Source organism: Brassica napus, chromosome C6 (assembly GCF_020379485.1).
Source record: "Brassica napus cultivar Da-Ae chromosome C6, Da-Ae, whole genome shotgun sequence".
Lineage (NCBI taxonomy): Eukaryota > Viridiplantae > Streptophyta > Magnoliopsida > Brassicales > Brassicaceae > Brassica > Brassica napus.
Genome location: NC_063449.1, coordinates 37251780 through 37279014, shown reverse-complemented (window position 1 = coordinate 37279014; position 27235 = coordinate 37251780). Strand labels below are relative to the sequence as shown.

General features: G+C 37.3%; 5 protein-coding genes and 1 pseudogene across 8 annotated transcripts; 2 read left to right on the top strand and 4 right to left on the bottom strand.

The window, feature by feature from the left end:
* Nucleotides 1-1841: 1841 nt before the first annotated feature.
* LOC106411412 (ATP-dependent Clp protease adapter protein CLPS1, chloroplastic) lies at nucleotides 1842-3154 on the bottom strand. Of its 3 annotated transcripts, none has more exons than XM_013852171.3 (3): nucleotides 2933-3154; nucleotides 2339-2495; nucleotides 1842-2250 (listed from the first exon to the last, which is right to left on the bottom strand). In XM_013852171.3, exons 1-3 carry the CDS (start codon nucleotides 2994-2996, stop codon nucleotides 1989-1991), a joined length of 483 nt encoding a protein of 160 aa, XP_013707625.2. In that variant the 5' UTR covers nucleotides 2997-3154; the 3' UTR covers nucleotides 1842-1988. The 3 variants fall into 3 exon arrangements, with proteins under 3 accessions (XP_013707625.2, XP_013707624.2, XP_022560854.2); XM_013852170.3 differs by having other exon boundaries at nucleotides 2921-3148; XM_022705133.2 differs by having other exon boundaries at nucleotides 2578-2951.
* A 122-nt stretch (nucleotides 3155-3276) lies between these two features.
* BNAC06G25720D lies at nucleotides 3277-4332 on the top strand. The gene is made up of 2 exons (XM_013849697.2): nucleotides 3277-3531; nucleotides 4093-4332. Exons 1-2 carry the CDS (start codon nucleotides 3335-3337, stop codon nucleotides 4121-4123), a joined length of 228 nt encoding a protein of 75 aa, XP_013705151.1. The 5' UTR covers nucleotides 3277-3334; the 3' UTR covers nucleotides 4124-4332.
* A 6078-nt stretch (nucleotides 4333-10410) lies between these two features.
* On the top strand, nucleotides 10411-14125 carry LOC106410555 (proline-rich receptor-like protein kinase PERK9). 2 transcript variants are annotated; one of them, XM_048760136.1, is made up of 10 exons: nucleotides 10411-10486; nucleotides 10780-12003; nucleotides 12068-12475; nucleotides 12565-12648; nucleotides 12711-12781; nucleotides 12853-12929; nucleotides 12999-13146; nucleotides 13220-13381; nucleotides 13471-13816; nucleotides 13914-14125. In XM_048760136.1, the coding sequence occupies exons 2-9, from the start codon at nucleotides 11109-11111 to the stop codon at nucleotides 13663-13665; spliced, it is 2040 nt and encodes a 679-aa protein (XP_048616093.1). In that variant the 5' UTR covers nucleotides 10411-10486; nucleotides 10780-11108; the 3' UTR covers nucleotides 13666-13816; nucleotides 13914-14125. The 2 variants fall into 2 exon arrangements, with proteins under 2 accessions (XP_048616093.1, XP_048616092.1); XM_048760135.1 differs by lacking the exon at nucleotides 10411-10486 and adding an exon at nucleotides 10519-10699.
* A 594-nt stretch (nucleotides 14126-14719) lies between these two features.
* LOC106410554 (putative phospholipid-transporting ATPase 9) lies at nucleotides 14720-20506 on the bottom strand. The gene is made up of 9 exons (XM_022703981.2): nucleotides 19789-20506; nucleotides 19162-19631; nucleotides 17224-18677; nucleotides 16878-17151; nucleotides 16721-16809; nucleotides 16508-16616; nucleotides 16232-16441; nucleotides 15732-16148; nucleotides 14720-15663 (listed from the first exon to the last, which is right to left on the bottom strand). Exons 2-9 carry the CDS (start codon nucleotides 19573-19575, stop codon nucleotides 15037-15039), a joined length of 3594 nt encoding a protein of 1197 aa, XP_022559702.2. The 5' UTR covers nucleotides 19576-19631; nucleotides 19789-20506; the 3' UTR covers nucleotides 14720-15036.
* A 3651-nt stretch (nucleotides 20507-24157) lies between these two features.
* LOC106408335 (glutathione S-transferase T3-like) lies at nucleotides 24158-24976 on the bottom strand. Its single transcript, XM_013849127.2, has one exon. It carries the CDS (start codon nucleotides 24974-24976, stop codon nucleotides 24158-24160), a length of 819 nt encoding a protein of 272 aa, XP_013704581.2.
* Nucleotides 24977-25469: 493 nt separating this feature from the next.
* LOC106409509 lies at nucleotides 25470-26563 on the bottom strand (annotated as a pseudogene).
* Nucleotides 26564-27235: the final 672 nt, after the last annotated feature.

Genomic DNA, 27235 nt, shown 5'->3' with positions numbered 1-27235 from the left:
AACATTGATTTGTTTATACAAAAAAAAAAAAAAACTGAAATTTGGGTTTTGGGGGTGCAGCTTGTATGGACGCAGGTTTGATTCATCTAGCGTTAGGGTTTGTGGGTTGCTGCTGGCTTTACGCATTTCCAAACAGGTCAAGGCTTAGGGAACATTTCGCATTGCCTGAGGAACCATGCGGTGACTTTTGGGTCCATCTTTTTTGCAATTCTTGTGCTATCTGCCAAGAATCTAGAGAGCTCAAGAACCGTGGTGCCGATCCTTCCATCAGTATGCAATCTTATTGTCTTTAGAAACAAAAAAAGATCTAACGTTTTCTACAAGAAATCACTAAATATGTTTTATTGTGACTGTTTCAGGTTGGCTTTCGAATGTAGAGAAATGGAGCCGAGAGAAAGTAACTCCTCCTATAGTTGTACCAGGCATGAACCGCTGAAGAGTTTCATGATTGTATCTTACGTTGTATGAATGTATATATAGATCTTGCTAGCTTATGTTTTTTTTTTTTTTTAGTTTTAGCTTAGGGAGAAAAGTGAAGTAAAAAAGATGAATGATTCTGGATTATAATGTTCACTAAGCTGATAAAAGATGATTTAGAAGTCTAAAGGAGGAGAGCTATGCTTTCCTTTGTCATGACAGGGCTTATTAGTCCCTAGGACGGGCTAACCATAGAGAGCTAACAGCTCTAAGCCGACTTATATAGTCGTGGATGACCAAAAAGGCACGAGCAGCTTGTCTTGTGGTGAGAATCCTATGAAGCTATTGTAAAGTTTGTTGCCTCGATAGAGCATCTTGCCTTGTGGTGAGAATCGTAGGAAACTTTTTATATCTGTTGTTTATGCTCATACTTGCGACATATGGTACAGGGACAGTTACATCATTTTTAGGCACTGATCAACATAATACTCTTTAGCATTTGGAATCTACCTAAAGACTAAAGAGATATGAATTTGATAACCTAATACGACAAAAGAAAAAAAAACATTTTCCTACCAAAATCAAACGGAAGGCTAAGAATCAGCTCACTGCTCACATATCCACAATATTTTTGATTGTGTCAATTTTCCCAACCAGTTTTCGCCGAAACATGGAATAGCATTTGTGTGTATTGTCTTGTGATGTAAAGCATGTAATGGAACATCAGTGGAACAATAAACTAAACAGTAAACACACCGTACTTCAATTTGTGTTCCGTAGGTCCCACGTAGCAAGATCTTTGATCCTACTTCTAATGACATGAGGACACTATATCTATTCATGTAAACATTTTGTCATCGAAATCTGATTAATATGCAGGGGTTCAGGGGCTCTGAAGAACTGGCAGAGAGCCAGGTAGCTTTCTTTCTACATCATTTAGCTACTACTTCACATACTCACTGTTAGCTTGCGACTATTGGTTTGGCTGCAGATAAAAAAAATCCATTGGGCGTGGACAATGGTTTAAGAGTAAGATATTTGATCAAATGGGTGGTCTTAATATTGTTGCAGGTGCGCTCTTTCCGGTGGAATGCTTTTCATTATCTTCGGCATCCAATCATTTCTTTCTCCAGTTGATCCTTTATAACAATATGGTAGTAAATTCAATTGCATCTAAAAATCATTTGAGCAAAACTATATATATATATATACCTCTTTTGAGACTTCCCCCTGTCTTGATATTGCAGGTTTCTTGGGGGCTTGAATGCATTTTGGTGAGCTGAAGCTGAAAAAAAAACTTCACACTCCCTTAACTTTTGCTTAGATATATACAGAAGTGATTCGTCTGTAACACCATCTTGATTTCAAGAAAGTTAATGTTATTTGCATTCTAAAGTTCAATTCATACGTTTAGACTATTCAAAGATAAACTCAACAAAAGATTTATAAAGCAAAGTCCACTGCATATAGTAACAGTCTTAGTACCAAAGTTATGATTTTTATATACATATTCTTTTTTTTTGGACTAAATAGAGTTGTGGAAACTATACGAAATTTAAACTAGTTGTTTTTCAGCAGCCTCCACCATCAGGTTCAACAGAGCTGAGAAGGCCGTTACCGCGAAGCTGCATACAGTGTTGCTCTGCATCGGCCTGAGCACAGACGATCACAACTGCCAAACCGTTGATGTGGGCTTCTTGCATAATGTTAACTGCGTTGTCAACAGTCATGCCTGGTATGACCTTCATCAACACCTGAACCACATATTCCCTCTTGTTGAAGTTGTCGTTGTGTAGTATCACCCTGTATGGTGGAGCCATCTTCTTTGATTTCCTGAAGAAACCACAGCAATGTAAAAATCACACAATGAGCTTTGGCATTTTGGAGATGATCTTGTAGGGCAAGGCAAATAAATGTATACCTCAAATCAAACTCGGATTCACGACCAGGAGTAGTTTTCTCTATAATTGGTTTGTCCAACACACCACCTCCTTTACCCAATGCAGCGTACGTAGACATGGTCATGAGAACTCCACGGTTATTAACGCATGGTCCTTTTGAGACAGAGTGTTTGTCCCCTGCACACCATCATCAAGTAAGAGACAGAGAGAGATCCGCTGTTATCACAAGACAAACTAAATGACGGACACATGAACTTACTTAACCCCTTAGAAACCAATAGTCTGGAGCTAACAATCTCGTCCATAACATTCAAAAAGACTCAATCGAAGCATATAGCTGAAACCAAACCAAGACTACAAAAGCCAAAAAAAAAAAGTCTGAATCTTTTTTATAAAAAATACATTTTCAGAAACATCAACGTATGTTTTGTACGATCTTCAGAACCAATCAGATTCACTTCCAACAAACAGTTCTACTTCTGATTTTTTTTTTTTTTTGTTCGCACAGGAATATTAAATTCAAATAGCTTCAATTAAGCTGATAAAGTTTCAAACTTTCATTGAGCAGAGCAAAAAATAATCCGATGATAGATGATACCCACACAAGGGTGAACCTGAGATAGAATTGAAGAGAGTGGTTGGTGCGAGAGCTAATCTCCCACATATCGCAGTCTCCATGCCTGACTCTCTTCTCGGTCGAGTGGATGCTTCTCACACTTGTCCTGTCAACACACAAACGAAATCAGGACCGAGCAATTATAATCACGGAAAAATTCAGTAACTGGTGGTTATGGAAGGTTCAACGTTGCATCTGTACCCAAACGCTGCGTTTTACGAAGTTTCTAATCTAATTATCGAACTAAAAAAATCAAAAAGATTCTTAAACTTCTCGTGGGCTGAATAATGGGCCCATCTTTCGAGGTCCGTTATAGATCCTTAAACCTTTTTTTTTTTTTTTTTTTTTTTTTTTATCGCAAAAGAATTGAATCGCAGAACTGAAGCAAAAGGGATCTCCAATGTCGTCGTCAAGCGATCCGTCGAAAACAGGGATGGAGAGGAAGAAGAAAGGAGCTCCGATCAAGTTCTTGGTGCCTCTCATCTACGCGCCTGCTCTTCCTCTCATTCGCTTGACTTTAAGGCATCAGCCTGTTCTCAGGGACCGTCTCTTCGGTCTTGTCCTCGCCGGTGCTTTCGCTCATGGCTTCTACCTCGTGTATCCTCTTCTTTTTTTTTTTTTGCCTTCTTGTCTGATTTTCAATTTTTATTACAGCTCCTTGGCTTCTAAAACTTGTATATCTGCTTTTGTCTTCTTGTCTGAAGATTTGGTAGAGAAAATGTATTTTAGGGTTTTAGGCTTAATTTTGCAGTGAAGAGTGGTTTTTTTAGCTCTGGGAAAGTGTTAACAACCAGTTGAATGCAGGAGAGCGATAAAGTTTTTGTTATTGAAATGGCCATGTCCGGATACTTGATAGAGTTACTACATAGTGATGAGCATAGTAGCCATGGATCGCTATGTGGTTAGACCACATAGATTATGGGGTTTAGCATAGTTTACATAGGTTCTTGATAGTAGTGTCTGAGATTAAGGTGTTGAGAAATGGTTGGGTCTATAGCTGTTTTCTTGATAGTTTAGCTTTGTTGACACAGGCAGAAACATGAGTTCATTATGTTGATATAAGGCAAAGTAACTGCATGATGCAAATGCTAATGTTGATAGTTCTCTTTCGGTTGTTCTTTTGTTTTGTTTTGTTTGTTCCTTAAAGAGAGATCACAGAACGGATATATATGATGCAGAGAGCAAATGAAAAAAAACAAGAAGTGGAAGTTGTAGCCATTCTTCAAGAGCTCAGTATTTCTCAGATGTCTTTCTGATTTAATAAATAAAACTGCTTTTGTTTTTTTAATATACATTTTGTTACAAAATTACTTTTTGCTCTTGTGAATCCGAATTTGGATTTGGTTTATATGAATCCATTAGTTTTCTTGTTTCCTAAAAGAAAGGCCTATTCACACAGCTTTTACATTTTCAATTCCACACTTGAAAAGATCCCATGTGAAGTGATACATCACCATGACCAGTTTGAACACAATGTGCATCCACATCAACAACACATGCTAATGATATGAATGCGGAATATATTTCCATTTTATATACTAAAATAGAGTTAATGTAGCAACCAGTTTGTGGAAATATCTAAGTTGGAGACAGCGGAGAGGTGGCACGTGTGACGTGTGTATAAATAACACCTCTTGTTCAATGATGCCATATTAACAAAGTGCGTTTTAGTTATTGATCATGTATATATTCCCTTCAAGATCCTCACTTTGCTCTCACACCACATGTACCAGTAATCAATTGATGACACGGGACCTTCTTTTACTTTGAGGACTCTCTTCATTTGGTGGTAATGATAGAGAAATTCCACGTGGTGACTAACTGAGGAGCGCTTATAAAAAATCAACAAAATTGTAGTTGGAATGTTTTGGGATTACGAGTTGCAAATTTGTAGTTTGAATATTTTGGGATCACGAGTTGGTGAATGTTCTTTTGGGTTTTAAGGTTTTGCGGCGACATGTTTGATTAAAGAGAAATTAAGACTCATACCAAAGACTTTATGCATAATTAACGATACACCAATTTGTACTGTTAAATTTACTGTATGTCTTTTTTTTTTACTCTACTACCCCTACATGAACATAATGCATTCTACTAGCATGATAAGAGAAATCTTGATAAAGATTTGGGTAAATCTTATTACTCCACTCATATCTTCTTCTAAAATCATATAAATCCTACGTCTCTCTACTTTTCTTCAAGCTCTCTCCATAGGTAGACACACAAACTCTCACTCTCTCTCCATCTTCTGTTTGATAGATAATTCTTTTGGCGATGTATTTACGTAATTTCTTTCCATTTTTTACCTGATGTTGACAAATTCTAATCTTTATGCAATCCTAGTAAGTGAGGTTTCTCTGTATTTGTTTTTTCATGGACAAGCTTCGTATAAAATGATTCAAAATATTGTTCATAAGTAAGCTCTCACCACACACATAAAGCAAAAGCCTTTAGAGCTTCACCACTCCCAACTCCGTGCCTGAGGAGAAGATGGTTTCTTATTCCAGTGATTATTCTGAATGTGCATAGAGAGGAGATGATGATGAGGATGGGTCACTTCGGTGGTGATAAGAATGATTTTCAGGAGTTTGAGCATGTGGTAAGGCCAACGATGGAATCAGAGTATCCTTTAATGGAGGTTGAAGAGGTCGTGGCTGGTGATGATGAAGTTGGTACTAGCTCATTCCGTGGTGTTAGTCATCCTCCGGAGTCTGACGACATGGATCTTATAACAACTGTATATGTGCCTACCATTGGTGACAAAAAATAAGGATTTCTCGCTAAGGCCAAGCTGCGGAACCTGTAACATCTCTGTTTGGATAATTAAATTTATTACCAGCTCGCAAAATTGTTAACCGTCAACTTTATTCAATGGATAGTTAAAAAAGTTATTGTACCTAGGTCTGGGACTTATTATCCGAGATCCGGATTCGATCCGAGATCCGCTCCGAAAATAGGATATCCGGGGTGCCCGGATCCGAATCCAGATAGTAAAATCTTGGATCAGTGCAAAACGAATCCGGATCCGGATATCTTAATTTTTAGGTCCGGATATCCGGATCCGGATATCCGGATCCGGATCCATATTTTTAAAATACATTAAATTTTTAAATTTTATTAATATTTATATTTGATATATTAATATTTTTATATGAATTAATCTTATAATATTATATTTTAGTTTTTACAATATTATAAACATATTTAAATATATTTATAAATATTTAATTTATGTATTATATTAAAAAAATTAGTATTTTTTGTTAAAAAATTTATTTTAAATTATTTTGACGGATCCGGATCCGGATATCCGCGGATAATAGAATATCGAGACGGATATCCGAAACTCGGATATCCGGAAATCACCAATCCGGATCCGGATATTAAATCCACGGATCCGACGGATCTGGATCCGGATACCCTAAATTTCCCGGATATCCGGATCCGTCCCAGGGCTAATTGTACCATCAAGCTATCAAACAAGTTACACATCTAACTACAAAGTTACCAAGCAATTTCATACCATAGACCGTTGGATTAGGAGTTTCGATTTATGGTTAGAACTACAGAGGGTAGGAGTATAATAATTTTATAGCTAATCTTATTATTGAGCTGTTCATTAAATGTGTTAGCCATCCAAAAAATGTGGTAACTATCCATGAGGAAAACTGGACAGCTAATAATTGACTTATATTTCTTCTCCATCTACCAAACCTTAGGCTTAGCGAAATTGCTTATACAGTTTAGTGTATGTATTATATTGTCAAGGGTTTATGATCAATGGTTTAGGGTCTAAGGTGTCGCTGTTGGGTTTAAGGCTTACAATATTGATTTAGGGATTATTGGTTAGGGTTTTTTGATTAGGGTTCATTTACTTTGTTTAGGGTTTAGGGTCAATGATTTGGTTAGGTTTTATGATTTGTCAATATGGTTTACTGTATCGTATTATAATGTCAATGGTTTATGATCAATTTTTTATGGTCTAAGGTGTTACTGTTGGGTTTAAGGTTTATGGTATTGATTTAGGGTTTAAGCTTCAAGGTTTAGGGTTTAGTTTTTAGGGTTTATAGTTTATAATTTGGTTAGGGAATTGAGGATTTACGATTTTGGATTTAAGGTTTAAGGTTCGTAATTTGGTTAGGATTTAAGGTTTAGAGTTTATGGTTTATGATTTGGTAAGTGTTTACGATTTTGGATTTAGAGTTTAATTTTATGACTTCAAAACATAATTTTTTTTAGATAGCTAACCAATAATTTTATTAGACGGTAAATTATAGCCATAGTAAACTTTTTATAAATTTAGCCATACAATTTTAATATGGACGCATATAATTCAAATAAGAATAAAAAATCAAAAAAATTCTCTAAAAATAAATTATCGTGTGGATGGAGATCAAGCTTGGAGAGAACTGTATATTATCGTTTACGCAGGCAAATTCACAATATCTAAACCAAATCTTTGGACAATCTATATAAATCTAAAAAAATCTCAATTGTCTGCCTACTATCCGGAAGTTGGGTAGCCAAATAGCTAGGTTATTTTCGTCTTTATCAACCCACATCTTTCTCCATGTCTGCATAACTTTCACTGTGTTGGTACTTACCTAATTTCGACTTTTTTTTTTGTTTTTCACCCAATTAGCTCTTGATTAAATAGTAAAAATACCAATATTTAATTAAATAAAATTTTCAAATGTTGAGATATCATCTAAAAGTATTTTTCAAGTTCAAACATCTTATTAAATATATTTTGGATGTGTATCTTAATATTTTTAATATTCATTTTTATTAAATATTCAAAGCTGAGAACTTCTTCAATGGAATTGCTTTAAATGTTTCCCAACTCATTCCTGTGTTTTAACATTTATTTTTTAAACACTGAAAGTTTATTAGAAGATTGAAACAAAAGTTACAAACCAAAGCTGGCAAGGATTAACATCCTTCTAGAAGTGAAGCCGGACATGATTAATATCCTTCCAGAAGTGAAGCCGGCGAGTTCGAAGTACGAACATCCCGAAGATAAGAAGTCCAAACAAGGGAGACATAAACAGAACGATCTTACAAAAGCAAAAACAACAAACAAAGGATCTAAAGCATTACAAGCAAAAAGACCTAAAGATACAAAACCGAAGCTGAAAGCACGAAACACACATGAACCCTTCCATAGAAGCAATTTGTAGCTGGAGTTGAACCTAAGAACTAAGGATCTGCGGAGTATCCAATCTAGAGGAAGTCAAAGCACGATCCCAACAAGTAACAACACCGGCGAAGAGGATCATGTAATAGAAACGAGCAATAACACCGAACTACTTACACCACGCTTACATCAAGAATCACCACCCGCAACATAACACTGGCACAAGGTAAACCTTGAAACTCCAATAGGGCAAAACGTCTAAGAGGATCAAATGTTCTTACACACGGACACTCGTGTACCCAGCTTAGCCCATCTACAAGCACAACCTGTGTTTTAACATTTATGATCACAACCTGTGTTTTAACATTTATGATGGATTTTCTAGACTGAAATCCATTTGTAGGTGACAACAGTACAAATAACATAATTATTGATATACCGTTGTTGATTAAATGACATACTAAGTTATGTTTTGAAAACGTAATATATAATTGCACTGTGTAAATTGGAAAATATTAAAGGATTTGTATTTCTTTATTAGAAAGAGATGTTTAAGATCTCATTCTTCAAACGTCAAAGGTTGTGATGAGTGCACATATGTCATCACCGGAGTCTTCACGCTAATCTTACAAATACGAACACTAAAATCAATTAGGACCAATACAAATAGATTGGATCAACTGAGGTAGAAATGGTCCCAATATTTATGGCTATAAAATTGTAGAACATTTTCAGGCTGGATAGTGTGCTTAGTAATGTAAAACACGTGGTTATTGGCTTTTTATTAAATATATAAGATTTATAAATTGGTGTTATGTGTGACTGATATATCGGATTAATAGCATAATTACAATAAACAATAGAAGCTAGGAATTGACTTGAATTTAATCAAGTGGTTAAATGTCCAATTTTGCGGTTTTTCATCGAAGTTTCACTCCACCAAATCTTCCGAATTATAAAACTGGCTATGAATCTAATTTTACCGGTCTATTTTATGATAACATTTAGTATATGAATATATTTAAATATGACAAAATTTCGTTGAACGATTACAAAATGTTAAAACATAATTTTTTGATAATTTGCTTTGCAAATATAGTCAGATAGCCGTCCTTTTAACTATATTGTGTTAAAACATAATCTTCCGAATTTATTGATATTACAAGATGATTAGTTCTTTTGTAATCCGAATGTGAACTATCTTTGATATAGTAGGTTATTTTTAAATCAGAATATTTTAAAATTGATTAATTATATAATTAAGTTAAATTTAGAGAAAAAGATAAAAATAGCACTAAATCAAGTTTATGTTCCCAAACTAGCACTCAAGGTCAAAAGTCACAAAAATAGCACTTAATGTTTTATCAAAAGTCACAAACTTAGGGTTTAAAGTTAAAGGGTGGGGTTTAGGATTTAGGGTTTAGGGTTTAGGGTTTAGAGTTTAGGGTTTAGATTTTAGGGTTTAGGGTTTAGATTTTAAGGTTTAGGGTTTAGAGTTTAGGGTTTAGGGTTTAGAGTTTAGGGTTTAGGGTTTATGGTTTAGGGTTTAGAGTTTAGGGTTTAGGGTTTAGAGTTGAGAAATAAGGTTTTGGGGATAAGATTTCAAATTTTGAAAAATAAAAAAAATTAAAATTTTCAAAGGATAAACTTAGAAAGGTGCTATTTTGGTCATTTTAGTTTTTGAGTGCTATTTTTGTGATATAAACTTAGAAAGATGCTATTTTGGAGATTTGCCCTTAAATTTACTCTTATTATATTTTTGAAGAAAAATAGAATAATTAATAGAAGATAAAATGATTATTCTATTTATAGAATAACTATATATTTACGAGTTAAAAACTGAATATGATTGAAACATTTTTTACTTTAAATAAATTATGAAGTAGGGTTGGAAATGCTTTAAGCGTATAAACTTCCAGTGTTAATTTTTTAATAGATGTCATGTGCTAAAATATATAATTATATATTAAACTCATATATTAAACAAAATTTTCTCCTTTTTAAATGCAATATATGATGTCAAAAGAAAGAAAAAACGTAATTTTATAGTATTAATTTCTCAAGCGGTCAAGTCAAACTACAACTTGATATAGAAAAGTCAACTTAAAGAATTAACACAACATATTAAATACTTGAACTTATTTCGATATTCAAGTAAAACGTAATTAGCATTACCAGACACCTACATGTCATTGAAATAATACTCTAGAAAACATGAATATGCCAATTTGATTAACAGTTAATGGTTTACTTCACGTCAAGTTAAAAAAGAAGGTCGGAGGTCATGTGAGATTATTTCTGATTATCATCGATAGATTGATGACGAACCGCGTTATTATATTAAAAACAAAAAGACGCGTACAAGCTTGAATAAAAAAAAAAAAAAACATAAGAAAAAAAAAACAAGTGAAATTGGTAAGTAGCTTATTTTGATTTCTTTCGTTTGTGGACAGAAATTAATTTATTTCCTTATAAAAACTAAAAAATATAATCTTTGATTTCTTTGACCGTTGATTTTGATTGTTTACTTTGTTCAGAAAAAAATTATTGTTCTGAATTCTGTAAGAATATTTGATACATTTTTAGAGATTCAAGAAAGAGTTTAGAAGAAGAAAGACAAAGCTACTTGTGTGTTTTGTTTGATGGTCTTTAATGTCTGAAGATGTGTAAAGCTGTCAACTTTTAATATTCTTTTGTGTTTGTTTCAGTTATGGTGTTCGAGTGAAGAAAGCTCTTACAGATAGATCTGAGGTTTAAAGGAGATCTGAAGAAGCTCTTTCACGTCTCTGCTTCGTCGTGAAGCTTTAGATGTTTTGAGTAATTAAGGGTTTAAGCTGTGTGTGTGTTTGATCTGGAAAGATTGCCGCTTCGTCACGTTTAGTATTGTTAGGGTTGGTGAAAGTTTGGTGCTTTCAGGAGACTGGTTTGAAAGTGATCCCAATCATCTCTCCCAGCAAAAAAGTTTGAGAATTTGAGGTATTTTGATGGACCCAGAAGCTTGTCGGTGATAGATTTGTAGCTTGTCGGAAATTTTTAGATGGCAACAACGCCGGCTCAGCCTCCTGTTTCAACTTCTCCACCGCCTCCACCGGTTGTTTCTCCGCCGTTAGGCAGTTCTCTTCCGACTAACAATGCTACTTCACCACCACCCTCTCAGTCTCCTCCTCCGGCCACACCACCACCAGTGACACCGCCGCTGACTCCATCACCGCCGCCACCAAATGATGCTCCTCCTCCGGTTACAACCTCACCACCAAATGAACCACCACCTCCTCCTCTGCCTAAACCACCTGAGACCTCTCCCCCACCGCCACAGCCAGTGATCCCTTCACCTCCTCCTTCAACTTCACCGCCGCCACCAGAAGCCTCTCCTCCGCCACCATTGCCTTCTTCCCCTCCACCTCCTTCATCTGTTCCTCCTCCACGCCCTTCTCCTTCCCCACCAATCTCTCAACGCTCTCCTCCACCGTCTTCAGGGCGTCCCTCTCAGTCTCCTCCTCCTTCACCGCCTCCAGAGCGTCCCATTCAGTCTTCTCCACCTCCTCCTTCTTCTCCGTCAGGTCGTCCCATTCAGTCTCCTCCACCACCACCACCAGAGGATACTACTCCACCGCCATCAGATACTCTACCACCACCAACATTCTCCCCTCCTCCTGTTCAAGATTCTCCATCCGAGATACTTGTACCACCAGGTTCCAACAATACACCTCAAAACAACCTTCCTCCTAGTGCTCCTGATACCTCAAACTCTACTCATACTAGTGGCATTGGTACTGGAGCTGTTGTTGGCATCAGTGTCGCTGCAGCCCTCATAGTTTTCAGTCTTATTGGACTCATTGTCTGGTGCGTGAGAAGACGAGAGAAACGCCTCTCAGCTGTTAGCGGTGGCTATGTCACACCATCACCAATGAGCTCATCCTCCTCAAGACCAGGTAACTAGTTTCATTTAAGCCCAAGTAAAAACTGTTTCTTGACTTGTTTTGGACATATGTACAGATGCAGCTTTCTTTAGGACACAGTCATCTGCACCAATAGTATCCGGAAAGCGTTCAGGGAGTTACTTCTCACAATCACAATCCGGGGGCTTAGGCAATTCAAGACCACTCTTTTCATACGAGGAACTTGTGAAGGCAACAAACGGATTCTCTCAAGAGAATCTATTGGGGGAAGGTGGATTTGGTTGTGTATACAAAGGGGTGCTACCAGATGGGAGAGTAGTTGCTGTGAAACAGCTTAAGATCGGTGGAGGGCAAGGTGACAGAGAGTTCAAAGCTGAAGTCGAGACGCTTAGCAGAATCCATCACAGGCACTTGGTTTCAATCGTGGGACATTGCATCTCTGATGACCGTAGATTGCTCATTTATGATTATGTCTCTAACAACGACCTTTACTTCCACCTTCATGGTAAAAAGTAACAAAAATACATTTTCTGATATTACACTTACACCAACTGGTAGTACTCACAGTGTGTTCTTTCTGCCTCTTGTGAATAGCATCTAAAGAAGTTCTTGACTGGGCAACGCGTGTTAGAATCGCTGCTGGTGCTGCTCGTGGACTAGCTTACCTCCATGAAGATTGTAAGTTGTTTTCTTCCATTTTTTTCTTAAGGGTAGGCTTCTAAACATTTGTCTATTGCCAGGTCATCCTCGTATCATTCACAGGGACATCAAGTCGTCTAACATTCTTTTAGAGAACAACTTTGATGCTCGGGTACAACATTTAGTCTGGCTATTCTTGATTTTTCAAGGTTTCAGTTACATAACATTCTCATTTCCTTATAGGTTTCTGACTTTGGTCTTGCAAGATTAGCTCTTGACTGTAACACTCATATCACCACAAGGGTTATGGGAACATTTGGGTACGTGCTCGCTTGCCTAGTTTGATTAAAAGGCCACTAAACTCACAAACATTGCATCTTTTTATTCAGCTACTTAGCTCCTGAGTATGCATCAAGTGGGAAACTAACAGAGAAGTCTGATGTATACTCCTTTGGAGTTGTTCTGCTCGAGTTAATCACTGGACGTAAACCGGTGGATTCATCTCAACCACTGGGAGAGGAGAGCCTTGTTGAATGGGTACGCACGCTATTTTCTTAAACATTTTTCTTCATGTCATCATCATATGACTTTTTGACCTTTTGCTATTCAGGCAAGGCCTCTGATAAGCCATGCCGTAGAAACCGAGGAGTTTGATTCTTTAGAAGACCCCAAGCTTGGAGGAAACTATGTGGGTTCCGAAATGTTTAGAATGATTGAAGCAGCGGGAGCCTGCGTGCGCCATTCAGCTGCCAAGAGACCTCGGATGGGACAAGTACAAGACCATTTCCTTCTCTTTCTTTCTTTCCTCAATACAAAGTCTTAAACTTAAAGGAATCTTGAAATGCTTTTTTTTTGTTGCAGGTTGTGAGAGCGCTTGAGAGTTTATCTGCGGAAGACCTCACCAATGGGATGAGACTAGGGGAAAGCGAGGTCTTTGACTCAGCTCAACAGTCAGCTGAGATCAGATTGTTCAGGAGAATGGCGTTTGGTAGCCAAAATTACAGTACAGATTTTTTCACACATAGTAGTCACGACAGCAGAGACCAAAACGTGTAAATATCCATACACAAGTTTGTTTTTTTATCTCTCGGTGTTAAAAGGCAACAAAACCCTTCAAGAACATCCAAGTTTTGTCTGAAAAGCTCCCATCCTTTTGCACCTCAAGCCCACAAATCTCAATGCAGAACCTTCTCGAGTACCCAAAACAGTAAGAATCTCTCTTCTTTTTTTGTCTACTCTTGAATTGTATTCATGTTTTTTTTTTCCATTTTGGTGAAGTGAAACTAACCAAATACAATTTGCAGTAATAGAGGATTTCCAGAGGAGCATGTGGTGGGAAGATGAGAACAAGAGAGGTTTTTTGTTTCTTACATGAAAGTACTTTTTTGTATCTATTTTTAAAAATCTTTATTTTACAAGTTTGCACATTCTGTGACATTACCTTCTCGTCATCTTGTCTCATTCTTATGCTTAAGAGTTATGATAAATCAACACGGATCTTTTCTTTGTCTCTTTATTGTCGGCTCAACTTCTACATCTAGAGAGACTGATTTGCCCTTGTGGAATTCACCGTGTAAGTAGTTGCTTTGACGTCCAAATACCTAAACAATGCTTTCTATAAAGTGTCTATATGAGCACACACAAACACATGGGGGTGTTGCTTTGCGTTGCATTGTTGATACCAATATTGGCAACAAAAGGAATATATTCCTTCCTTGGACACAATCTGCTGCAACCTCTTAAGCTCTGTTTCCTCCATCTTCCTTTTATATCTTTGTTGTTTCACCTTAATGCATCAAGAATAATGGAACAAGATTGTGGTGCTTTTGCAGCAGACTGTGTTGTCCTTTGTTGCTGCTGTGAATGCTTTATGCTACAGTTCTTTCTCTCTGTCTTCTTCAAGATCCCTCAAAAACTTGCTCACAAGATGAGGAAGTTTGTCATCAGAAGAAAGAAGAGGAGAGACATGAAAACCTTTCTACCTACAAAGGAGGAAGAACATTTGTCTGGTGATGAGTCCAGAGTTAGTTGCATGGAAGGTATTGAGGAGATGTTGCAGGAACTTTCCATGGAGGGAGAGTTTGTGTTTGGGAGTTTCTGGCGACAAGGAGACTCTACAAACGATTTGGATTCCAGAAACTCACAATACAATGATCATTCCTTGTCTTGCTCATCACACAAGATGTGACTTATTGCATTCAAGAATCCAATTAACAAAGCGTTAACAGGACTGAACCAAAGAGGTATACATAACTTACCCTATGCTCTAAGAATTACAGTATAGATTAAAAGGAATCTTGAGAAGAGAAAAGACTTAGAGATGCATCTCTCTTCTCATGTGTAATCTTCAGATGTTTCTTTGTCAGAAAAATGTACAAGAAACTGGTTAAAACAGCTTCCTCCTCCAGTTGAGAGGTTGTTTGCCTGTCATATAGACTCAGATCTCCTCACTGATCTCCTTTTAGCTTCTAACCTCGCGGTGAAACCAACAGTTGTTGGCCTTATGGATCTCTGCCTCACCATATCACAGTACTCAGGGTCATTACACTGACCCTCGTACCTCAACCACTGGATCATCCCATGGTACATTGGGAAAAACCTCATCTGAACCGCCGAGTAGACGAAGTACGGCAACAAAGTCGACACAACCACAAAGAGAGTGACGACCCAGTAAGAAAGTGAAGGCGCCAGAGCTTCAACAAAGACTCTATACGCACCTGTTGATATCATTGCTGGAAGCTCTCCGTAGAACGTGATGAAGAGGTACCAAACGATGATGGACCCCCATATGACAATGTGCTGGATCAGAGTGAAGTAACTGATGGCTAATGCCATCTGCAAGTTCACAACCCAGACTATACATGTGTACATTGTCCCACCTAAGATCTCTCTCCCTGGTGTCTTGCCTTGGTGGTTGAAGGCTTGTGGCTCAAGAGAGCTTTTGCAAAGGAAGAAGATGATTACTGCGCTGTAGAATCCGTTGAACATCCATCCAAGTATCCTTCGCCAACTGAAGAGCACGTTCTGCACACCTTCTTGGTATAATAGTGGAAACTGTGAAACCAAGAAAGAGTTTGGTTACAGCTTGTTTGACATGATTGTAATGAGAAAAACAAGCTTACCTTGAGACAATACCGTGCAGATACATCTTGGTCGAAGACACCAAGAGCAATAACAGGAAGAGAAGAGAAGAAAACATTGTAAAGAGATAGGAACCAGTCGTTGTAAGCAGGTGTAGCTGAGAATGTTGTGTACGCTTCATATAAGAAGAGAGTGAAACCGAATGTGATGTTCTTGTAGAAGAAGTAGCACACCATTGTTGAGATGCGCCTGTAACACCAGTGTCCATGGACTAGTAACAAACGCTCCAGATATCTAAACTGAGCAATCGCGATGTCGCTTGACATCACAGCCTGCATGCCTTCCACGCCGCTGATTCCAACGCCTATATCTGCTTCTTGAAGCATCCCAACATCGTTTGCGCCGTCGCCAATGGCTAATGTTGTTTTACCATTTCCGGATTTCACTAGTCTTGTCACCTATATATAGGAAGTACTTCTTGAGTGAATCTTGATAACATCAAAAAGGTTTAACCAAAGAACAAGTGAAAAAAGAAACTGACCAGAGCTTTCTGTTTTGGTGATGAGCGGCAACAAATGACAGAAGCACAACCAACAGCTAGCTCTAAGAAGATGTGTTTGACATCATCATCCAACGCGTAAGCCAGTGATTTACCATCAATGATCAAAGCAAAAGCATTAGAGTCTCCACCAGAGTACTTTAGCTGAGCCTTTCCATTGATTATTTGCAATAAGACACTTTCTTTTGATGCCTGCAAGATAACATCAACCACTTTGTATACATAATCTTGTTCAGAAACAACATTTTTTTATATTACCTTTGCAATAGCATCTTTTTCTCCAGTTTTCTCTAGTGAATGGATCTCAGGAGTCTCCAAGTTGATTATGATCTGCTTCATGTCTTGTCTGAGCAAACTACAAGCAAATCTGTCAAAGAGATACATACACAAGGGTTCATAAAATGAACAAAAACTATATGCAGGAACTCAAAAGAGTAGATAAACATTAAGGTGATACCGAGAAAATGATACCCAATATTGATAGCAGTCTCCATTTTATCACCAGTCAAAACCCAAATCTTGATTCCTGCTTGAGCTAGCTTGTCAATGCAGTCAGGCACCTGATAAGATATGTCAGCTCAAGAACTAAAAATTGATTTATTATGAATAGCATGATAAGCTTGCTTACTCCATTTTGGAGTTTATCTTCAACAGCAGTAGCTCCAAGAAGAATCAGATCTTTCTCAATCTTCTCTGTGACTTCCTCTATCAGTGATTCTCTATCACTAACTGAACTCTTGGCCTCACTGATTCTCTCATTGAAAACTTTGTAATCTTTCTCTTCGAGTTCGCGGTATGCTAGTATCAAAGTCCTCAGCCCTGCATCAGCATACTCGTTCACATGGTCCCTTGTTTCCTCTTCAAACTCTCTACCATTCTTTGAAAGTCTCTCAAACATAACACTTCAAAATGAAACAAAGAGTGTACAATAAGGTACAAAGAGTTTGTACAATAAGTTAAAGAGGCTCACTTACTTATCTGCTCCTTTACAAAGTAGTAAGAGCTTTCCATCTTCATCCTCCACTATCACTGACATCCTTTTCCTGGTGCTGTTGAACTCAAGAACGTTCAAGACTTTGTACAACCTCTCAACTCTTTTACCAGTCACAAGATCAAGCTCTCTTACAGATATAGTAGTCTGAGTTCTGTTATAGAACTCAAACCCAAGCTCCCTTGCTGCAATAACAAATGCTGCTTCATCAGGAGACTCGGCTTCATAAGAGATCTTCTCTGTGTCTTCATCTACTTCAGGTATCACTGTATGGCACACCGCGAGTAATCTGAAAAACTTCTGAATAACATCAGCATGAGGTTCAGTGACCCAGTTCCCATTCATTATCCTTCCATCTCTAAAATTGAATCCTCTCACTGTAGATTCTTCAACAAATGGTTCCTTACTGTACTCCACATCATCCTCATTGCTCTGAAGCACCAGAGGAGAACCTTTCCTTCTTCCCATAGCCATCTCAACCTCAGTGACACCACGTCCATAAGCTGTCCCTGCAACAGAACACTTGATGAACTCCATTGAGTTACAAGTCAATGTCCCTGTCTTGTCTGAGAGAATTGTATCCACTTGACCAAGCTCTTCATTCAGGTTAGAGGTCCTTGCAAGAGCCGGCTTGTCAGCTTCCTCGTAGTACATGTGGATGTCCTGGTTGATGAAGATGCTCTGAAGGACTTTAACAATCTCTATTGAGACATATAAAGATATTGGAATGAAGTAACTGTACAGCATAGCAGCTGTTAAGAAGTGGTAGATGGCAGCAACATAAGCTCTTTTGGGATCAAAGAAGATAGATGAGCTGTCTGGTCTCAAGTACCATCTTCTCATTAAATCATCTCTTGTTGTAACTCCAAAGATGACAGAACCAATGAATGACATCAGAACCACCATGAAGAACATGAGGTAGATGATCTTATCCATCTTTTTCTCAATCATGCTTCTCTTAGAAGGAGGATCTGTTGAGTTCTGAATAACCTTTGTGTCATGACCAGTGAAGATAACCGCGCCGAAGATGAAATCAGTGTTCCTGAGTTTTGAGTCTCTGAGAAGAAGCTGTTGAGGTGAGAGAGGGTACTTGGCTCCTTGAAGCTCCATGGTTCCAACAAAGGAGTACAAGTTAGCGTTTGGATCCTCACATTTGACAAATGCTTCAAAGCCCTTGAAGTTAGAGTCTTCCCTCAAGGATGAAGTTACTTCTAGTCCTTGTTTGACTTTCAGATTGGTTTCACCGTCAAGGTTCATGGTCTCTACATAACAAATAGCGTCCTCATAGCTAGAGGAGAGAAGAACAAGATCTGCAGGGAAGAACTCATTCTTCTCTACTTTAACTATATCTCCAACACTCAAAGTCTTCCACTCCTTAGAATCAAAGTTCCCATCTCCTCTATGCACTTTCACTCTCCTATTATTCACCTCAATATCCTAATAACATGAAAATGCTTGTATCTTTCAGACAATATCAAAGAATAAGACTAGTCCTGGGTGGCTGGGCATAGTGTCCCAAACACCAAAACCGAACTGGAGTCGAACCAAAAAACAAAACCAAAACCGGACCAAGAAAACGAAACAAAAACTGGACCGAAATTTATAAAACCCCAAACGGTTCCTATTTTTCTAAAACCCTATAAAAATAGAAACCCAACCGAAATCAGACGAAAAAACGCAACCGAAACCCAACAAAAATTTACAAAATCCAGAACGCTTCCTATTACTCTAAACTCTATAAAAAATGAAAACACAACCTGAACCCGACTCAAACCTGACATTACCCGAATCTGAAAAATGTTTGGTTCCTAAATGGATCCTAAAAAGCCCAACCCAAATAACCCGATCCGAACCGTAAACCTGAATGCCCAACACTAAACAAGACCACAAGATTGCAACAAAGAAAGAAATGAAAGAGTACCTGTTTCTTGCGGCGCCAATCTTCAACAGCTTCTTTAACCATAGTAGCACCGATGACGAAAAGGAGAGGAACAATGGCGCTTGAAGCGGTATAAGGAGCAAGAGGAGTGAAAGACAAGATCCCAGTGACCAGGAAGTAGAAGTTGGCGACTCTCCTGAACTGTTCGAAGAGTGACTTTGGTAAGAAAGTAGTGAGAGTGTACTTAGTGGTTCTCACGTAGTTGTCACTGTAGTTACTAGAATCAGCATCAGGCGAATCGGGCTCGTTGCAGAAGACGACACGAGAGTAACCAGGTCCTCCGATTTGAGAATGGTCTTGTTTGAAGCATGATTGGGTGCATGTTAGTGTGTAGAGCTTGCTTAGATGTATTCTTCTTCTTCTTCTTCTTGGTCTCTTTGTTCCACTTCCTGCCATTGGGAAGATCTAGAGGAGAGACAAAGGTTTGAATCTTTTTAACAAGTTGCAGAGCCCTGAGAATATAATAGTAAAACAAAACAATTCAGACACGCAACACGAGTAAGAATCAGAGGAAGACAACCAACCGAACATTTTTAAAACTTAGAAACAGAGAAATAAAATGTTTTAAATAAAAGAGAAAAAAAGAAAATGTTTTTAAAAAGACAGTACCGATATTGGCAGGACCGAAGAGAAAAGCAGACAAGACAGTGACTGGTTATATTTTCTCCGACCTTGTTATCTGCGACTCTCTGGTTACCTTGGAAATTGAGTGAGTTAGAGCTGCAAAAGTTGTGTGAATCTTTCAAGATCAAGAAGGGTATCTATTAGAAAGATCAGATTTTTTAATCATGTAAGCCAAGAAAATGGAGCTTTGAGTGAGATCTTATGAATTTTTCGATTCCTCTGTTTTTTTTTATAGGCAATGTAAGAAAAAAAACAGAGAGAAGGTGCCAAAGTTGTAGAATAATAATTATAATGTTTGATGGAATAAGAACAGCAAATCAAATGCTCCAAACAAAAAAAAAACATTCAATAGATGCGACAAGGAAATAGTCTGTTTTTATTTTCCCGGGAAAATGGGAATCTGGTGATCTGATAATGGTCTCTGTGTTGAAGAACACAAAAAAAGACAAAAAAATAAGTTACAAAAAAAGACAGAGACCAATATGATCTCCAGTTTCAAATCTAAAGAGACTTTTAGTGTCAGAAACATTAGAGACGGTAAAGAAGAAGGAACGATTGGATGAACATTAGCTGCGCAGTCAATGTGACCAAACAAAAAAAAATGCACTCATGTTAGATGCATGAATTCTCTGATTTTAATTCATACTCTCTCTCTAATTACTCACTCCTACTTTGTGTATATATTACTAAGTTCCTCACCGTAGTTGTCAAACTCTTGCAGCATTAGGAGGAACCCCATCCATAAATAGAGTGTGAATATACACCTTTTAGTTAGAGGAATTAGGCGAAATCATCTATTTAAATGAAAATGAAATCATCTATTTTAGAACCATAACGTGTTCATATAATGGGCTAATTTTCCTTTTCATTTTCTCTTTAGCAAAACATATATTTTTATTTTTTTCTTATAGACATGGATATCCCCATAAATCTTTTTAATAACTTTTCTAGGTTTTATCTTTCTCTGGTTTTTATAAAGATGTGACACAAACAGAAAAAAATATGCAGATTGCAAACTCATATATCAGAGTAACTGAGTAAGGTTCGATGAATATTAAAAATATCAAAACAGAATGCAGCTCACATAGGACTCGCCGAAAACACATTGTAGACTTGTAGTCGACATTTTAGATCATCTATATTGTATTACCTTTTTTAAAAAATGGAGTGAAGTGAATTTCTTTCAAACTCTATTTTATTTTGGAGTTAAAAATATAATGAGTAGAAAATAAATACATTAATTTATTTTTAATAATCTCATTTTTACTTTATTATGAAATACAAAATAAATCAAAGGTGAAGAAAATTTTACTCAAATTTTATTTTGAAATGAAAAATAAAATAGGATTAAAGATGATCTGATGAGTAACTTATATACTACACAAAGCCCTGGTTTTGAGACCATTGGTTGGATGTTTTCATATCATTATTGTGTAGTTGTTTATTGTGAAAGAAAAAAATGTACAGCATCATATGCAAAATTTTGTTTGGTTATAAATTCAAATTTCACAAAGACTTAAGTCATCATAATAATAATTTTGCTTTTTTTTTTAGTTAAAACGATTGTGCTTGAATTTCGAAGCAAAATTATTTTTCTTAATGGTAATTAGTTGGGGGAAAGACTTTATATTCTCTAGGATTTGGTATGGTTAATTAGAGGAAAATTTTGACTTTAATGCATAAAACATGCCACCGGCTTCTGTATAGTTTGGTATGCAGCATTTAATGCATGGATAATGCTTTTATGTTTCACCTAAATGTAATTCCCCGTTCACAAATACCTCGTGGGTTACATCTTGCCGGTCCCATTTCATAAGAGAGATCAATTTAAAAGATAGAATTGAACGTCCTATTGATTCCTAAATCGTTATATTTGCTCTGTTTTAACCCTTTATACAATCAATCAACTTCTAGCTTAGTGACAAAAACTATGTTTAAAGGTTTGCAAGAGGCCTATTTTTTGTTTGTAGCCTCGTAGGTTTTCAATTGTTTTTGCCGTTAGTATGCTACAACAATGAAATTATAAAGTAATAATTTCAAAAGAAAAAAACAATGAAATTAAAGTTTGTAAAATCTACCAATAGAAGACTCTGAAGATCGTTATCAAATTATTTATGTGTTTTGTTACATGCACACACAATCATCGTCTTTTGTAAATCGTTGTAATTAACATCGCTTTAATTCAATCACATCGCGATATATGTAAAGCTTAAAAAATATTTTGACTATTTATATCATTAAGGTACACTTATTTTAGAATAAAAATGTGATCGTCCAGAGGACATAGAACGAAGGAGGGAGACTAAGTTCAGTTCTGAGCTTTATTAAAATGTGATCCAAGGTCTTATTGGTGTTTAACGAGCTTACAAAGGATGCTGAATGATATAAATATTCTTTTATGATTGGGATTAGAAAGTATGTGATCCAAGGTCCAGGTTATTGATGTATGCGAAGTTTAATACTATAACTTTATTGCATGGCTTATCCAGAAAGTCGTTCGAAAAGTTAAACGATTCGATTTAAAATTTAAATGATTCATATATACCTAATTCAAATTTTGGGATTTTCTCAAACTAACAGAATTTGAGACTTTTGTTTACTATTCTCTGGATATCTATGCTCAACTATTATTCCTATATTATAACCACGATGACAACATAGTATATTTCATATGTCACTTTTTATCCATATATTTTGTATATGCATTTTATCCAAACATGACAAAGTCAGTAGTTTTGAGGTATGTTTTTATTTATAGAGGCATTTAATCCGGAAAAATCGATTCGAAGCAAAATTGAACAACCGAAATAATCAATCTGGAAAGCAAATTATATTAATTTGATTATGTGTATAATAGATATATCGATATTCCAACCGAGTCTAAAAAATGATCTAAAACCTAAAAAGGTTAAAGGAGTCCTTAGGAATAAATTATTATTTTTTTTTTTTTTTGAATAGTTAAGAACTCTTGTGAAAAATGTGTGTACAATGGTGAACCCGAAGTTGGAATCCTTAGGAAAAAAAAATATTTTTTTTTTTGTTTAGTGAAATATAATTTTTATATATTGAATGATTAAATAGAATAACTTAACATAAAATACTAGAAATAAACTTAAAAAATAATAATTAAACATATAAATATAACAATTAAAAATAAAAACAATAATTAAACATAAAGATAGAAAAATTCCTAAATAAAAACATGATTAAATATAAAGATTACACATAAGAGTTTATAAGATGATTGAATATTAAAATCCAACATGATCATGAATGACCACCTAATGAAGACTCACCACTCGTTCTGCTCAAGTATTTGCTCAGTATTTCAGAGCACTCTTTTCTTTCCGGACATACACACATCAATGGAGTAGTTTTCCCATCTCCAACCACATTGAACGCAAATAAGTCTCCTATCTCGCATCTGTTATCGAGACAGAACTTTCTCCAGCCTCTTGTGATGTAATACTTGCATTATAGATTTTTTTATTTTGGTTATAGATGTTCAAATTTTAAACATATATGGTATTATTTCATAAAATCCCAATTTCTAATCATCTTATTTCTCATTTTCAAATCATCTTATTTCCAAATTTTGTTTTGGTTATAGATGTTAAAATTTTAAACATATATGGTATTATTTCATAAAATCTCATTTGTATTCATCTTAAATTCCATTAAGCCATGTTTTTGCTAACCTTGTGATATGTTTGGTCTTTTGCTAACCTTGTGATATGTTTCTCTGTCTTGATGTCACAGAGAACAGAGAAGCCCTGCCTTCCTTGAAACATTAAGCCATGTTTTTACTCAAGTCGCTTAATTCAAATTCAAGTTCTATTCTACTCAAGTTAGTAAGGATAGTTATATAGTAGTAAGTATAGTTCAACATATCAGTGAGTTCAATTAAACAAGTTCATGAGCTAAACTCTTAAATTTCAGTGAGTTCAACACAACATCAATGAGTTAAACGTAAGAACAAGAGGACACAAAGCATTTCATACATAAAAAGTTCATTACCTAAACAGAAGTGGTTCTTGTAGTAGGATCCGAATACAAGTTCAGTCGTGGCTAAATATTACAACCTTTCCGAGAAAACACCTCTCCGAGAGGCTAAAGGAAAACACCTCTCCGAGATAGAAAGTTAAAGACTACATTGCGTTCTACTTATAATACATTAGGTGAGGGACAAGAACCCGTGACTTCCACCCGTGACTTCCACCCGTGACTTCAACCCGTGACTTCCTTCACATGCCTACTTAGATAAACCTGACACATCAAATAAGACAAAGGTTAGTAAATTTCAAATGCATTATAGTTTCATTTTTAGACATTACCTCTAACCAACATTAATACATCAAACTATTTCAGACATTAGTTTCATTTTTAGATTTGTTTCCATCTCAGTTAAAGGCTCCTTCTTCGCGAGTAAACGATCTAGAATCTTAGCTCTAGACACTTTTTCTTTGACTTCTAAAACCTCCTGAAGCTTCCCCAGCTCCTCCTCTCTACCACTTTTCTTCTTCTTGATACCAGCTTTGGCAGCCTTAACCCCGGGAGGTCGACCTTCTGGTTCGCCGACTTCCTCTTCTTCTCTATCAACATCAATCACTTGTTTACGCTTTTCCTTTCCACCCTCCTTCGGCCCGTAGACAGAGCACCACTTTTGGTCATGCCTCAGCCCCCTCCAGCAGTGATCCATAGTGAACTTGGACTCGGTAGTTTTGAAGAAAACTTCCAACGCCGCCTTCATCACATCATCGTCATTTTGGCCACTTCTCTGCTCCCTCAAAGCCGCATCATAGCATCCTGTAAACTTGGATACATCTGTGTTGATCCTCCCCCACCTCTGCTTGCAGGAACCTAGCTCTCTCGGTACGGTCCCAACCAGCTGCGGACTTGCATTGTAGTAATCTACAATCCGCCTCCAGAAAGAACCAGTTTTCTGCTCATTGCTGATGATAGGATCCTTACTGGTGTTAAGCCAAGCACCAATAAGGATCTTATCCTCCATCGGAGACCACTTCCTCCTGAGACCAGACTCACCACCAGACTCGACAACAGGCTCGACTACAGGAGGGACAACAGACTCCCTAGGACCTTGGCTACCGAACCATAAAGGTTCGGCTGAATCAAGGTCCACCGGAGTCTGAGTTTGACTACACAATAGATTCATATAAGGTGTATTATTTTCCATTTGAAATATCGGTATATGTCACTCTAATAGCAACACAGAGACTTAAGTAGACGAGTTTAAACATTGAGCTAAACTAGTTGCATTTAAGGCCAATAAAAACAAGCAGTTAGTAAGATAGAAAGCTAACTAAAGGCGTAAAACATTTAAAACAATCAATTCAAAGTAACACCCATTTGCAAAGTACTAAAACATTTAAAACAATCATATCAGAGGCGGTAGGAAGGTAGAAACGAAACAAATTGCATTTATGCGCAAGCACAATCAATACTAACAGTAATATTTTAAAGCAATGAACTTGCATTCATTACTAAAGCAAATCAATACTAAAGCATTTCAATACAAAACATTTCATACAAAAGAGAGTAGGAATCGTACCTTAATTATACAGACACTCTTCAGCTTTACTAGTTGATCTAGTTTACTTCTTCTAAGCTCTTCCTGCATAAACATTAAATCAAACAGTCAAAAGTTTTTAAAAAATGTCATGAAGAAACAAGCAAATAGCACAAGAGAGATACTTACCACTCAGGTACATAGCAGCCAAACCTATGAATACTCTTGCAGACACCATTACACAAACTGCCAATGCAAACACATTTGAATTCTCTGATTTCTTCTTCACCTCACACACCGTCTTCTGTAGCTTAAGCAGCTTCTGGTCACACTCAAAAGCTTGATCCTTGAGCTGTCTGACACATCTCTGAACCTCACTGAGCTCCTCCGTTAAAGCCACATCCCACCATTTCCATATGTGGCAGCCCCCATCATCGACATTGGGGCACGAGAAGTATCTTCGGTATGGATCCTTAGGTGTGTAAGAGCATTTGACAACAGGCTGAGCACCACAGTAGCAAGCCGTAGGGATTCCATCAACAGCCTCGGGTTGAGGTGGGAACTGATCCAGCTCTGCATTGCAGTAGGGACTCTCAGCTTCATCCGCGTACATCTTCTTCATCCGCGTACATCTTAGCTTCAGCTTCAAGAAGGGAGCTCATGTCTATAGAGTTTGATGATGAAGAAGGCTGAGAGTAGCTGTAATCTTGTCCCATTTGGTTAACCTGAGACAAATGATTAACGAACACATATCAAACCTAAAAAGTTGAGAAACCCTTGAGGAAAAAGAGAAAATCCTCTTCCGTTGAAAACATATTTCATTTCGAAACCGTTTAAGAAATAAGATACAAATCCGCTTCAGATTGAAACCGAAATCTTGTCAAAACCCTTTATACAAACCCCCATACTGGATCTAAATCCCAAATCGATTTAACCTCAATTTTTTTTTAAACCCTAATTTGAATCGAAACCCAAATCGATTCAAACCCATCCCCGAAACACTAAAATGAGACGAATCTACATGAAAACTAAGCTAAAATGAACAAAAATACAGGTTTACGCTTCGATTTACCTTCGTGAAGACGACGATTTCAAACGCAAAATATCGCCTTTCCTCGAGCTCTCCTTTTTTTTTTCGGTCTCCGTCGAGAATGACCATTTTTTTTAACCAAACCCAAAATCAAACCGACCCCGTCCCACTCAGGAGTTGACACGTGGCTAAGGATCAAACTCTTAAAACCCTTGGCTACGGACCAATCCTTACGTCGATTAACCTAAGTAATATTATTATATTCGGTTTTACCTAAGTTTTCGTGCTACGGAGTCGTAGTGTACTCCCGTTGTGCATGGTCTTATAACCAAATTTGATTTAAAATAAAGAGCTCCACCGTCACGCGCTATCTTCAGCGATTCTTAGGCGATAAGGTTCTCTTCTTCTCGCCACCGGTGCCAGTGCCTCACGCGCCGCGCTGAGAAATCTCCCCCTCCGGTCTTCATGGCTACTTCATCCTTCTCTGCGTCTGACCCCCCCCCCCCCCCCCCCCCCCCCCCCCCCCCCCCCCCCCCCCCCGGCCTCCGGATCTGTGTATCGTTCATCGCGACACCCATCTCTCAGCTCCACCGTCAACGGCTCCGCTGCTCCTCCATCCGGAAGCTCCTCCGCCGTCCGTGACCTCACCCACTCTTCAGATCTCTGCGACGACCTTAGCTCAAGCCCCTCACCCTTCGCCTACTCCGGCTCTGTGGGTCACAAAGCTTAAGTCTTCTTCTCATAATCTCAAGAAGATGGCTTCTCCAACCTTCGCTGCAGATGGTACTCCTGTCGTGCAGGCTCCAGAATCAGTTGTTCTTCGTTCGGCTCAAACTTGGAAAGGTTATCTTGTTGCTCAATTTCATGGCAACCCG

What these genes read in the sequence shown, in the direction of transcription:
- LOC106411412 (XM_013852170.3), bottom strand. Translation starts at nt 2,996, where the DNA reads ATGGAGACTGCGATATGTGGGAGATTAGCTCTCGCACCAACCACTCTC. An exon ending in TATCTCAGGTTCACCCTTGT is followed by an intron (nt 2,496 to 2,920) that starts GTGGGTATCATC and finishes GATGGTGTGCAG; the next exon opens with GGGACAAACACTCTGTCTCA. An exon ending in GAATCCGAGTTTGATTTGAG is followed by an intron (nt 2,251 to 2,338) that starts GTATACATTTAT and finishes TGGTTTCTTCAG; the next exon opens with GAAATCAAAGAAGATGGCTC.
- LOC106410555 (XM_048760136.1), top strand. Translation starts at nt 11,109, where the DNA reads ATGGCAACAACGCCGGCTCAGCCTCCTGTTTCAACTTCTCCACCGCCT. An exon ending in CTCATCCTCCTCAAGACCAG is followed by an intron (nt 12,004 to 12,067) that starts GTAACTAGTTTC and finishes ACATATGTACAG; the next exon opens with ATGCAGCTTTCTTTAGGACA. An exon ending in AGAACAACTTTGATGCTCGG is followed by an intron (nt 12,782 to 12,852) that starts GTACAACATTTA and finishes ATTTCCTTATAG; the next exon opens with GTTTCTGACTTTGGTCTTGC.
- LOC106408335 (XM_013849127.2), bottom strand. Translation starts at nt 24,976, where the DNA reads ATGAATCTATTGTGTAGTCAAACTCAGACTCCGGTGGACCTTGATTCA.
- LOC106410554 (XM_022703981.2), bottom strand. Translation starts at nt 19,575, where the DNA reads ATGGCAGGAAGTGGAACAAAGAGACCAAGAAGAAGAAGAAGAAGAATA. An exon ending in CACCAAAACAGAAAGCTCTG is followed by an intron (nt 16,149 to 16,231) that starts GTCAGTTTCTTT and finishes TCCTATATATAG; the next exon opens with GTGACAAGACTAGTGAAATC. An exon ending in CTGCACGGTATTGTCTCAAG is followed by an intron (nt 15,664 to 15,731) that starts GTAAGCTTGTTT and finishes TTGGTTTCACAG; the next exon opens with TTTCCACTATTATACCAAGA.
- BNAC06G25720D (XM_013849697.2), top strand. Translation starts at nt 3,335, where the DNA reads ATGTCGTCGTCAAGCGATCCGTCGAAAACAGGGATGGAGAGGAAGAAG. An exon ending in GCTCATGGCTTCTACCTCGT is followed by an intron (nt 3,532 to 4,092) that starts GTATCCTCTTCT and finishes GAGAGATCACAG; the next exon opens with AACGGATATATATGATGCAG.